This window comes from Amblyomma americanum, chromosome 11, assembly GCF_052857255.1.
Source record: "Amblyomma americanum isolate KBUSLIRL-KWMA chromosome 11, ASM5285725v1, whole genome shotgun sequence".
NCBI classification, from domain to species: domain Eukaryota; kingdom Metazoa; phylum Arthropoda; class Arachnida; order Ixodida; family Ixodidae; genus Amblyomma; species Amblyomma americanum.
In genome coordinates, this window is record NC_135507.1 from 105,542,004 (window position 1) to 105,555,850 (window position 13,847).

General features: G+C 45.1%; 1 protein-coding gene across 1 annotated transcript in view; it reads left to right on the top strand.

Moving 5' to 3' along the window:
• Window positions 1-13,847, top strand: part of LOC144110270 (uncharacterized) — a 492,558-nt gene that overhangs the window by 174,691 nt on the left and 304,020 nt on the right. The window contains exon 8 of the mRNA XM_077643113.1: window positions 5,446-5,542. Within this exon, the coding sequence (XP_077499239.1) occupies window positions 5,446-5,542 (97 nt within the window). The remainder of the gene's footprint in view (window positions 1-5,445; window positions 5,543-13,847) is intronic.

A 13,847-nucleotide genomic window follows, 5' to 3' on the forward strand; every position in this document is an offset into this window, starting at 1 on the left:
CACGTTAAGGAAGCTTAGGTGGTCGAAATTATCTGGAGCCCTCCACTACGGCGTCCCTCGAACCCTGAGTTGCACTGGGACGTTAAATCCTCTAAACGTAACCAAATCACTTGCCATAAGGAGGTGGTTCACGGATTTTTAGCAGAAATTTCAACCGCCGCGTTAGGCTTCACTTGTTTGCGGCACTGTCCATATCCGAGATTTACACTGTACGAGCGTGCTCAGTTAACCAGCTTGAAAATTGCCACAAGGAGAAATGGAAAGTAATGATTACTGTTGTCAACAGACAAACACATGATTTGTCCATTGCCGAAGTAACCGTACCCTCAGCCACAGTTCGCGAAGATGCTTTTGGCTTTGCAAATTTATTCAACTATTTCTTCTCAAACCATACCTTGCTGCCATTCGACGCTTGTCTTCTGCCTTTCCCTCGTTTCAATCATTTTTGTTATCCCCTGTCAGCAACCAAAAAATGCAAACTCGCATTTTGGGACAGAAAACAAGGAGTGCAGAGTTTCATTGCCTTCACCCCACCAAGTTATTTATATATTTATTTCAGATACTGTCAATCCCATTGGGATTTTTTCAGGATGGGCACATAGTAAGAAGGTACAAAGCGAATACAAATGGAATGGTATATATTAAGAACACTGTTGTTTGCAAGTAATTACATGAGTATGGGAAAAAAAAACACAGATAGCAGAAAATAAAACACATAACGAAAGAGTATATTTCACAGAAAAGGGTGCGATTTTATACATTGTAAGTAGTATGTTCATACAGATGCTGTTATATGCAGTGATACGAGCGTTCTGTTGTACTTGTATAATTACTATTTATTTATCTATTTTAATTATCGCGCAACTGTTCTACCAGAGTTACAAATTTCTGCAAAGATGTATTAGTAGTGATAGAGGGGTTCAAACTATTCCAATCTTTTATGGCAAGCGGAAAAAATGAATATCTGAAACAGTCGGTTCGGAATGCGTACTCTCTAAGGGTTAATGGGTGCTTATGCCGGGATGGTCTCGATTCATCTACAGATATATATAACGAAGTATCTATGTTTAACGAGTTATGAACTAATTGGAACAATAATTTTAGTCGTGCTAGTCTGGCGCGTTTCTGTAAAGTAAGAATACATGCTTGGTTTAGTAGTTGGGATGGTGAATCACTGGTCCTGTATTTGTTAAAGATAAATCTAATTGCCTTTCTCTGTACTCCTTCTAGTTTGTTAATGAGCTGTTGTGTGTAGGGAAACCAAATCATGTTTCCATATTCGAGAACTGATCGTATAAATGTGTTATATGCTAACAGTTTGGTCTCCGGTGGCGCTTCTCGAAGCCGTCTTCTAAGGAAGAACAATCGTTTTAAAGCAGATGACACTATACTGTTAATATGTGATTCCCATCTTAGATCATGTGGAATGATTAATCCAAGGTATTTGTGTTCGTGAACTCGGGTGAGCGGTATGTTATTGATGCTGTACACATATTCGGACCTTTGTTTTTTACGGGTTACACATAAGAAGGCTGTTTTTTTAATGTTCAATTCCATTTGCCATTTGTGACACCATATTACCACTTCATGAAGGGCGCTGTTTAAATCATCGTGGTCATTTACAGTGTTAATTTCGTTGTAAAGTATGCAGTCATCGGCAAAAGTTTAATTTTAAATTGTATGTTAGAGGGCAGATCATTAATGAAGATAAGAAATAAAAGTGGAGCAAGGACGCACCCTTGGGGTACTCCCGACGTAACGAGCGCAGTAGAAGAAATTTCATTGTTAACTACAACATACTGAGATCGGTTAGTTAAGTAGTCCTCGATCCAGTTGATAATAGGGCCGTTACCTAAAGTTGATCTAAGTTTGCTAATTAGTTTTTTATGGCTTACTCTGTCAAACGCCTTAGAGAAATCAAGTGCAATCAAGTCAACTTGCTTTTGGTTATCAATGCTCTGGAACAAATCATGTGTTAGTTCGAGTAATTGGTGATAGTTGAAAGTCCCCTTCGAAATCCATGTTGAACAGGCGATAAAATGTTTTCTTGCTTAACATAACTGGTGATATGCTTTAGTATGATGTGTTCCAATAATTTTCCTACCGTGCACGTTAGTGATATTGGTCTATAATTTGAAACGTCATCTTTGCTTCCTGTTTTGTGTATAGGAATAACTTTCGCTATTTTCCATTCATTAGCTAGACTACAGGTTGATAAAGGTTTATTGAACAATAAATGTAAATATTTCGCGTTGACTTCAGCATATCTTTGCAAAAAAGTGTTTGGAATATTATCAGGACCATTTGCTGTTTTTGTGTCTATTGATAATAGTAGGTTGAGCACGCCTGTCTCAGTTATTGTTGGCATGTCTAGCGGTGTTTGAATGCGCTGAATACTCTCCGGTGTGCAGCCATCGTCAACTGTGAACACAGATTGGAAGTATGTATTTAAGGAATTTGCAAAATTTTGATTTTGTCCTTGCCAATTGAAGGTGTCTTCTTGTGTTTTGGGGCTGATGTATTTCCAAAATTTTCCAGGGGAGTGTTTTAAAAAATTAGGAAGCGTAACTGAGAAGTAGTTTGTTTTCGCTGCCATAATTTTTGCTTTCATTTCACGGATGGCGTTCGCGAGCTTATGTTTTACCTGAGAGTCATTTTTTGATTTTAGTGATTTCCTTAGTCGTTTTACTTTGCGTTTCCCATGAATGATATCGCGTGTTATCCAAGGGTTACGCGTATTTGTTCGTTTGGTCTTCAATGGTACAAAGGTTTTGATGCAGTGCGATACAATGGCATTGAAGCTTCCCCACAGCGTATCTATATTTGTACCTTGGTAATTAGCGAGTTCTTCAAACGATTCGTACTCCGAAATTAGGTAATTAAGTATGCTTGAATCATCAGCGTTTATGAAGTCTGGGTAAGTAGTTTTCGAGATAGTTCGAGCTGCTGTTGCTTGAATGGGTGTGGTGCACAATGTTAGCTTATGATCTGATATGCCATCGAGGACTGCTAAGTTGGTTTGATCGATCGCAAAGTGATTGCTGAGGAAGATGAGGTCAAGAATGTTAGATGCACTACCTTGAACACGTGTAGGCTCGTTGATAACTTGGAACAAGTCAAAACTAAACATAATATCAAAAAGAGTTTCAGAACACGGTGAGCGGTACGACATGCTTTGCCAATCTATATCTGGTAGGTTGAAGTCCCCAAGAAGGATCAGTCTGGATTTTTGAACATATTGTTGCATATATTCATACAGCGAGATCAATGCAGGCTGATCTGCCGAAGGACTGTGGTAAACACAACCTACAGTGACAGTGTTCGTTCCAAATAACAACTTACAAAAGAGTGCCTCGGCACCCTCAACTTCTGGTAAGATTTCGAAGGGAATTTTTTTGTTTATTAGTATAGCCACTCCTCCTCCACGTGTTATCCTGTCTTTGCGCACGATAGCATAGTTTGGTGGGGCAATTTCTTTGTCACTGATATCGCCAGTGAGCCAAGTTTCTGTAATCGCTATGAAGTCAGGTTCGAGGCCGATAAGAAGAGATTCTAGTGACTCAAGTTTATTAAGTATACTTCGCGCATTTACATTTGCAAAAGCTATCTGTTTCGTTTTGTGGGATGACGGGGGCGTAGGTTTGGTGCTTTGCCATGTTCGTTTTTTTGGCTTGTACTCGCATTTGTCTCGGGACACGAGTTAGTTGTCGCGTTTGTCTGTGTCTTTGCGGGTACTCGGCAGTTGTTTTTTTTATCCCATTGGAACATTTCACCGTTTATGCGTATTTTGTCGAACACTAGTGCAACCTTTGCCCCGGAATCTTTCAATGCTTTCGCACTAATCCACAACTTTTTCCTTACGTCGCGTACTCGGGCTGAAAAATCTTCACTGATCGCATATTCACTACCTTTAAGTTTACTACAGTTTTTTAGCACAAGAGTCTTTTCGCAATAGTCAAGAAGTTTTAGTATTACAGGCCTGGTTTTTTCAGCTGAAGGCTTTCCCAACCTATGTATGCGTTCAATGGCGACAGGTTGAATTTTAAGGATATTTTTAGCAATGTCTTCATTAAAAATCTGTTCTAAGGACTCACTGTTTTCATCAGGATCTTCTGTAATGCCGTATACTAAAAGGTTACTCCGCCTCGAACGGTTTTCCAAGTCATCAAGCTTTAGTTCAAGTGAGGCAACGACTTTTTGCATGTCGGCGACCTGGTCTATGCAGTCCAATATTTTTTTGTCAAGGGCAGCCATGTTTTCCAATTTAGCTTCAATTGATGCTAGTCGTTCCTCTTTGATGCTTTTTATGTCTCCGGCAATTGCCTCTAGCTGCTTGGAAATCTGAGCGAGATCTGGACCGGGGTTCGTCTCGATGTCCCCGGCCAACAACAGCAAATCCGCCACATGCATTGCCAGATCACACAGTAAAGGACATAGCTGCGTTGGGCACGGCAGCACAAGAAGAAACGGATCATTTGAGCGAAGACATTTGCCGTAACGTCTTCTTACCTGCACAAGATAGACGAAAGGATTATGCATCCGCATGCCGCTGTTGCTGCCGTGCCCAATGATGTTCGCGCTGGTCTGTCCTCGCTTTATGCAGAATGGGCTCCAGTACGCCATCTGGGGAGAGCTGGAGGGCCCGTCGATGCACAGCGTCGTTGACGTCTCTCGTAGGTAGCCGAAGGTGTCGTTGACCACCGCTGTCACAGGCTGGAAGCAGCAGGAGTGCTCGACAATATCGACAATATTATTGCTGACACTCTTTCTTGTAGTATTAGTCTCCTATTCGAAACGCGGTTATTTCCTCCTGAGCTCAAGAAATCTCAGGTTATTCGAGATATCAAGAAGGCTGACCATCATTCTCTCCCCTGCCAATGCCATTTAACATCATTTCACAAACTAGTAGGAAATGCATTGAGCAACGCTTAAATATGTTTCAAGGTTCACTATACTGTCGTCTGATTAATTCAGGTGCAGCTCGCGATATTCAACTAACCTCGCATTGGTGGCCATCACTGACAAAATTTAAACCGACGTTCTTGAGCAAGCATTTTAAATTTTGCTTCGTAAATTATCTGTCGTAACCGTAAATACGAGTGAGCGCAAGGTTCGGAGTTGTGTCGCTACAAAATGCCGCTGAGTAATGCTTAGGAAGGTTTCAGTATTCGATGTGAGTAGAAATGCAAGGAGGATTTTTTTTTTTCACAGCTTAGCCTCGCCGGTGCCATCGGCAGTGAAACGGGTTCGGCTGCTGTCTTGTGTCAGTAATCATATCCGGCTCGTTTTGTGTTCTCACTTCGGCCTGTAGGGTGGAGGAGGGTTGTACTCTACGTTTCTGCACTACTGGCAAAGTCTGGCTATGTTGGAAATCGATTGTAATCGAGCATTTACGGCAGCTGTGTGTGCCAAATGGAAGTGAACGTGCCTTGTGGTTTCTCTCAGGATCCTGCCCGAGAGTGCACCACTTCTACCTTTCTCATCACCTTTCACTGAGGTCCCCTTTTCTCTGCCGTTCTTGTCTACCAGCAGCAGCCCCGAGGTGAGCGACCTTCGAGTTTTTGTGAATAAAAACAGCGCGAAGTCGACGGGACAAGGAGAAACACAAAGATGCACACACAAAGCGCAGAACTTCCACCTGATTTTTTTTTTTCGAAGACAGGGCGCTTTTAAAAGCAAACAGCATGGCGAACAAGGTACATGCGCAACAAAAAAGAACAGCGAGCGCAGGTTAGCGACAGTATCAAGAGAGCCACATGTGATTAGGACCCACAGAAAGCCCGGATGTGACCTTCTAAGAAATGAACTTTTTTTTCTTGATAGAGAAGTCGAAGCCAAGCTGACACAGTTGTCACCCTTTTTGAGGTGAAGAACGCCTTGATAACAAAAAAAGAACCCACCACTTGCAAAAAGAACCACCAGAACAAGTTCACTGAGTGCATTTCAGTAGTAGTCTACGAGATTCCTCTTTCGTGCGGACAGACCTACGTAGGCCGAACTGGCCGATGCTTTAATGAGCGTCCTCTGAAGCACAGGCGGCGCCTACGCACCGGCACAGGCAGCCATCTTCCGCTGCACTGTAGGAGATGCGATACCAACAACTGCCATCCTTATCTAGAAAAAACAAAATTCCTTTCAAGAGCGAAATCAAAAACCTAGAGAGAAGTTATTGAGACGTTCTTCATCTCAAGAAAGGGTGAAAACTGTGCCAGCTCGCCTTCGATTTCTCTATCAAGGAAAAAGATTGATTTCTTAGAACGTCACATCGGGGCTTTCCAGGGGTCCTAATCGCATGTGGCTCTCTTGACACGGTTGCCGCCCGGTGCTCGCTGTTCTTTTTTGCTGCGCATGTACCTTGTTCGTCATGCTGTTTGCTTTTATAAGCGCCCTGTTTTCAAAAAATAAAATCTGTTGGAAGTTCTGCACGTTATGTGTTCGCCTCTCCTTGCCCCGTCGACTTCGCGCAGTTTTTATACGTATCAACTATAAACCGACTAGCCCAACTTCATGTCCTACTTCGAGTTTTCTTTCTCCCTTGTTTATGGTGAGCGTTGTCGCTGTGCTGCTGTGAATCAAAGCCTTATTCACGAAGCCACGCGTCACAAGGAAGCAGCTGGCAAAGGGAACAGGCCGACTGAACCATAACTCTTTTGGTTGCATAGATGGTAGCTACAGTAAGGTATGGTGCCGGTGACATTTCTTTGCGCTTAATGTTGAACAACTGACAGGACGTAGCAAAGCCTCAGCTTCCAGTTTTGTGTCTTGTCCTTGTTAACATCTGTATTTTTCCTGGAATCTCCGCCAGATAATGTCGCACTTTCAACCAAGGCAAGGCTATCCGGGAGTTTTCGCTTCCTCAAAGACAGCACGCTCACAAATATCATTACTTAGTGCACAGTAGAAGTGGACAGAAGGATAGCCAGAAGCGATAATCGCAAGCTATATCAGGAGAGGAAATATCTGATGAAAGCCACTAATCCCATAGATAGTACAGGGCTTGCAGAACTCAAGCCAATCAATATACCTAACGGAGTTGCCTAACGTGGTCAAGAGGTAAGGAGGCGTGGACAAGTATCGTATGTTCATGCTAACAGTCACGAAGGGCTATGCAAACACCGATATAGATAACTATCTAAAGTAGCCTGTTTATCATAATCATCAGCCTAATCACTTCCACTGCAAGACTGACCTAAATCAAGCCATCTTTATTTCAACATCGCGGATATGTTAGGGGCGCAGCCAAAAAGCCTATCAAAGTCTTGACGAGGGGCTGTGCCTCAATAGTAAACTTGGCAACTGTGGCGCAAGAGGTAACTATTCAAAGAAATATTTTTAAAGAAGCATCAACTGGGCGATACGGCATGTCCATATAATGTTGAATAAAGACTGTAGAAAAGGAAAGGCACAATCGCGGCAAAGAAAAAATACACACATTGTGGAAAGCATTTTTGCAGAAATACACAGTTTGAATAAGGTTACAAAAAATGAATACAACCTGTGCAGTGTAATTATTAAACTGAGTTTAGAAGAAGGGGCAAGTTGTAATTAATGCTTTATCCTCCGTAATTGGTTAAGGTTTCCGGAATGATGAAAAGATTCTTTACGCGTGCTATAACTGTGAGACGTGTTCAAGCCTTGACATTTCCTTGAAGAAGATGACTGAATTTATTGCTGCAGTCCTGTAGCGCGTTAATAAGGTTTGCTTGTACACCTGCGAGATAGGATTTATATTCAGTTTATGAAATATCGCTACTGTAGGTGTGTCTCAGGAAATGTTGACGGTCATTCTAAGGGCTCGTTTCTGTAGAGTGTGAATTTGCTATCATTCGAAAAAGGTGTTTCCTCAAACCAAAAACATTAACCTGCAACGGAAGTAAGTACTACCTGAAATATAATTGTTTCACTCTCATTGTAAAAAGTGCTGAAGCATTGACAGATAACCCACACCTTAGCTACTTTGTTTATCGTTGTGTCTATATCGTTGTGTCTATATGTTCAGCCGTATCCATCCATCCATCCATCCAGTGCATGTGCATGCTTGAGTGCAAGACTCAGCACGACCTCACTAAGCTCAGCAGTGTCGACGTGTCACGAACGGCACCCATAATGGTAAGCGTAAATGTAGAAGGAACTACCGTACACATGGAGCTCGACACTGGATCAGCAGCATCGGTCATGTCGCACCATCAGGCTAAAGTGTACTTTCCTGGTGTTCGCTCGCAACCAAGAAAGATGGAGCTGAAGATGTACACGGGAAACCGTCAAGCCTGTAGGAGTAATGAATGTGCTGGTCCGCCACAACAACCAAGAGGCACGATTGCAGCTTTACATTCTTCCGCCAGGCGGCACACCGCTCTTAGGTCGCAACTGGCTTTAGCATATCAGGCTAGACTGGGGTAGGATTAGAGGTCTTTGCAAGGTGTCCGCTGCGTCAGGCAGTCCACCCGCAGCACTGGAAACACTTTTACGGAAAAAACGAAGACCTTTTATGGAAGATGAGTTAGGAACCATACAAGGAGAGCAGGCAAGCCTCCAGTTTAAGGATGACCAAGTGTCCCATTTTCTAAAAGCACGGAGTGTGCCTTTCTCTCTTGTGAAGAAGGTAGGGGCTGAATTAAAAAAGCGCGAGAAGTTGACAATCATTTCTTGTGTCGCCAGTAGCAAGTATGCGACGCCAATTGTTCCCGTAGTAAAGCGCGACGGGTCAATTAGAATCCGTGGAGATTACAAATTCACGCTGAACACGATCATAGATATCGAGATGTACCAGTTTCTCAAGCTGGATGAGCTTTCTGCAGCATTAGCGGGAGGTCAGAGATTCTCCAAAATTGATTGAGATCGGGCTTATCAGCAAGTCGGAGATGAACAAGGAATCCAAAGCCCACCTGACCTTGAACACACCCAGGGGCTTATAGGTTGTTGACCGCTTGCCTTTTGCCATTCCCTCAGCGCCGGCGATCTTTCAGAAGATCATGGATAATATTCTGAAGGGCCTTGACGGAGTTACTTGTTGCATCGACGACATAATGGTCAGCGGAAAGACTGAACAGGAGCACCTGAAAAATTTGGATGCGGTATCGAGACGGTTATCAGACAGAGGCATCAGGGTAAAAAAAGAAAAATGCGAGTTTTGAAAGACAAGTTGCAGTACTTGGGACATGTCATTAGCGCGCACAGCATTGAACCGGCAACTGTCAAGCTGGAAGCCATCGCAAAGGCTCCGCGTCCCACGGACAAGCAGCAATTACGTGAACCTACTATGGGAAGTTTGTTCCTAACCTGTAAAGCGTCGTTTTGCCCCTAAACAGATTGCTGCGGCTCGATGTTCCCTGGGCCTGGAGTGCGAAGCAGCCTTCTCGGATATCAAGCAGCTGCTGTCACAGCCACCGGTTCTCGCTCACTACGACCCCAGTGCGCCCCTGCAACTGTCATGTGATGCATCGGCATACGGTATAGGAGCTGTCGTCTCTCATGAGGAGCCAAATGGTCAGCGCCATCCGGTTGCTTACGCATCACGTGCTTTATCTACAGCGGAGGTCAAATATAGCCAGCTGGAAAAAGAGGCGCTCGCTCTACCTTTCGGCGTCAAACGCTTCCACTACTATCTTTTCGGGCGTCCATTGGTTCTCGTTACTGACCACGAACCCTTGCAGACAATTTTCGGTCCCAAGACAGGAATACCAACTCCTGCCACAGCAAGACTGCAAAGCTGAGCTTTAGTTCTGTCTGCTTACAATTTTACTTTGAAGTATAAGCCATCGAGTCAAAACGCCGAAGCAGATTGCTTATCTTGATTGCCTCTGCCAAGTGAAAGTGAAGAATGCTCGGATGACCAGTTCTATCTCCTCCGCAAGCAGTCCTTGCCAATCAACTGTCGTGATGTGGCACGCGAAACGGCCCGAAATCCGATTCTAAAGATGGTCATGCAGCACGTAATGAACGGTTGGCCTGGGAACTTCGTAAGTGAAGAAATGAAGCCGTTTTTTCACAGACGTGTACTTTCTGCACAGCTAGGATTGCACCAGGGACATGCTGGAATGGTCCGGATGAAAGAACTAGCACGCAGTTACGTGTAGTGGCCAGGCATCGATCGCGACATTGAGACGTAAGTGCGTTCTTGCAACCCCTGTTTAACTCAACGCGCGATGCCTTGCCCGGCTCTTTGCACCCGTGGGCATGGCCAACCAGACCATGGGAACGCCTGCACATAGATTTTGCAGGACCTTTCAAGGGTTCCATTTTCCTAGTTGTGGTCGACGCTCACTCCAAGTGGCCGGAGGTGTGCCAAATGCGTGACACGTCCGCGGAAAACACAGTAAACCGTCTCCACGAAACCTTCTGCAGGTTTGGTTACCCTGAAGTTGTGGTATCTGACAATGGGCCGCAATTCATCTCGGCTGTGTTTTCAAACTACCTTAAGAGCGTTGGCACGCGCCATAAAAGGACGTCAGCCTACCATCCCAGCAGTAATGGACAAGCTTAACGATTTGTCCAAATTTTTGAAGCGGCACTGCGGAAAAGTACTGCCGCGAGCTTAAGCACAACGTTGGGAGAGTTTTTGTTGTCTTAAAGGAACACCCCACATGCGACAACGGGCGAGGCGCCGGCCACTCTCCTGCTACAGAGGCGACTTCGCACCCGTCTAGATGCAGTCAAACCGTCGCTACAGCAGAAGGTTTCGACGCGGCAGTTCGTCCAGGCAGTGCGTCGCAAGCAGCTTGCACGTGGAGTCGCTGTGGGGGAAAGTCTTGTGCGAAATTTCAGACGCAGTGAAAAGTGCATGGTTGCCTGGTGTTGCGTTAGGGCGGGCTGGACCTGTTTCCTACAGAGTTTGTGTGCAAACCGGTCGAGGTGTGTTTGCCGGGAATCGCCACCAGAACCACATATTTCAAGCTAAGGATATGGACTCGCCTTTCATCCCTGAACTGCGAGAAGACCCCGAGCAGCTGCGATCCGAGACGACGCCGGTGCAGCAAGCTTCGTCTCCTCTTCCAGCCACGGCAGAGCGGCGTTATCCTGCAAGGCAGCGGCACCCTCCGTACCGCTATGTGCCAAGAACTACTTTTTGTTGCAATGCATGCGCCCAAACTACAATTAGAACGGGGGAGTGTAGTGGTGGCGCGCCTACAGATAACCGCGCGCTACTGCGACACGCCCCTTTCATAAGGGCTTATGTACCGCGAAGCCGAGCATAGCCGGCGCACTTCTTCCCAGCTTATCACACACGGGGGCCCATCTGTGCTGGCGCTCGCCAGTCACCTTGTCCATGGAATAACGAAATTCCTTCTGCGTATTTTTCCTCCAACTGCCTGGTTCCTGCCTGCTGGAAGAACACTACACAAACGACCTTGAGCCGCCGTTGCCTAGCAACGCCACAGCCGCGCTCCAACAGATGGCGCCGCCGTCGACGCCGTTGCCGTCGCCGCTCGCTCCACCAGATGTGCTCCCGCTAGTGTAGAGGGAGAGGAGGTGTCGCCTCGGGGGAGTATATATATATATATATATATATATATATATATATATATATATATATATATATATATATATTTTCCTGTCAGTGAGGAAAATTATTGATAAGCGCGTGAGATTTGAGCTGCATGCATCTCACCTAACGTCCTACCTGTCGCGGGGTACTGTTCCAAAGGGACTTCGTCTGGGCTGTACACTGTCCATGTCCACATTCAGTGAGAGAGAAAACGAGGAATGGGATATTATACTATTGGAAGCATCGCTAAAGCTAACAGAAGCTGTGGTCAAGCACAGTAAACGGAAGGTTGCCGAACTTCGAGATGTTGAAGAAACACAGATGCGCCAGCATGCTCTATCTCCTGCCGAACTGTGCGAACTGAAAAACTATGAGATAAAAAGAAGGCAGGAAGTCTCCAACGATAAGAGCAAAAAACTAACACGCGACAAAGTTCCGCTTCCTTCAGACGAATATACGGGAACCAGGTCGTCCAAGTTGAGCTCTAACGTTCGGTTGGCAGCTGTTGGCCGTGAGACCGTTGTCCCATCTAAAGAAAATGACACAAAGGCTCACAGCTCTCCGAATGGTGTTGGTACGGGGTCCGCAGCTGAGAGCTGTGAATCATCGTGTGGGTACACAAATGTGGTGAATTTTTCACAAAAGGTTCTCACGCCTGCCCAGCTGAGCCTCCTATCCAAAGGTTTAACTTTTTGTCCAGCATCTGGTAAGTTCAATGAGTTTCAACTCTTTCAGGATCTGGACAATTTCGCACGAAACCTCCGCCTTAGGGAGTATTTCCACGAGCACACCAGCGACAGACAACAAACGATACCCACTGTCTCAGATAAGTTGTGGACACCGAGCGAACAACGCGACAGACACCTTGATATGTATATATCTGCGGTGCAGAAGGATATCATCAAGGCGTACGGAAAACAACGTCCGGTCCGTAGTAATCTTTCGAACAAGGAACGACAGGCTTTGGAAACGTTGCGTAAAGACGAAAACATAGTAATAAAACCGGCTGACAAGGGTGGAGCTATAGTAATCCTGGACAAATCAGAATATTTAAATGAAGGCCACCGCCAGCTTAACGATGCTCAGTTCTACAGGAAACTTCCGAATGACCCCACAAGCCAACTAGTGACAGTAATAGAGGACACTCTTGCTGGACTCGCTGAGAACGGTAGAATAAGTGCGGCAATGTTAAAATCAATGTTGCCGAGCAATCCAGCTCCCGGCCGGTTTTATCTCCTCCCTAAAATACATAAGGCCAACCATCCTGGCCGTCCAATCGTGTCCAGCAATGGGGCTGTGACGGAGAACATATCTAATTTTATCAACTTTCTCATCAAGGACATCCCTCCCAGTTTTCCTTCTTACATCAAGGACACAAGTCATTTCCTTCGGGAGATTTCCAGCTTGTTCATCCCCACAGGAGGCCTTCTAGCGACTATGGATGTTTGCTCCCTGTATACAAACATCCCGCACTCCGACGGCATAGCGGCAACACTGGCAGCCTTCGAAAGCTCAAAATCTTCGGTAGATTTGGACAATGGAACTCTTTCCGTCCTTCTTGAACTGGTCCTGAATTCGAACAATTTTGAGTTTCATGGTGAGCACTACCTCCAGATGAGCGGTACTGCGATGGGCACAAAAATGGCACCTAACTACGCCGGAATATTCATGGCGTCACTAGAAATTCCGTTCCTTGAGAAACAGCCAAAAAAAACCACTTTTCTACAAGCGTTTCCTGGACGACATATTTCTTGTATGGGAACATGATGAGGCAAGCCTGTTGGAATTCATAGCTCAGTTTAATGCCCTGCACCCCTCAATCAGGTTCACCCACAGTATCTCCGACTCTATAATTAATTTTCTCGACGTGCAGATATCGATAGACGGCAACTGCCTTTCGACTACACTATACAAAAAGCCCACAGATAGGCAGCAATATCTTCATTTCCAGAGTAGCCACCCGAAACACTGCAAAACAAGCATTCCATACTCTCAGGCGCACAGATACCGAAGAATATGTTCTACAACAGAGGAATTTGACCAACATACAAGGACTCTCAAAGCCGCTCTGTCACGACAGAAATACCCCGGGGAAATAGTCGATGACGCGATTGAACGCGCTCGCAACCTAGAGCGCACATCCATCCTGGCAGAAAACAAGGTCAAAGACGACAGCAAAACAAACTTAATCCTTACATTCTCCTCAACGGCTCCCAGAGTAAGTAACATACTAAGCCGTCATTTTAATATAATCAGACAGAGTAATAAGTTGTCACTAATATTCAAGGAACCGCCCAGAGTGGTGTACCGCCGGGACAAGAACCTGAGAGACTTGCTTGTCAATGCGAAAACAAAGAAGAAC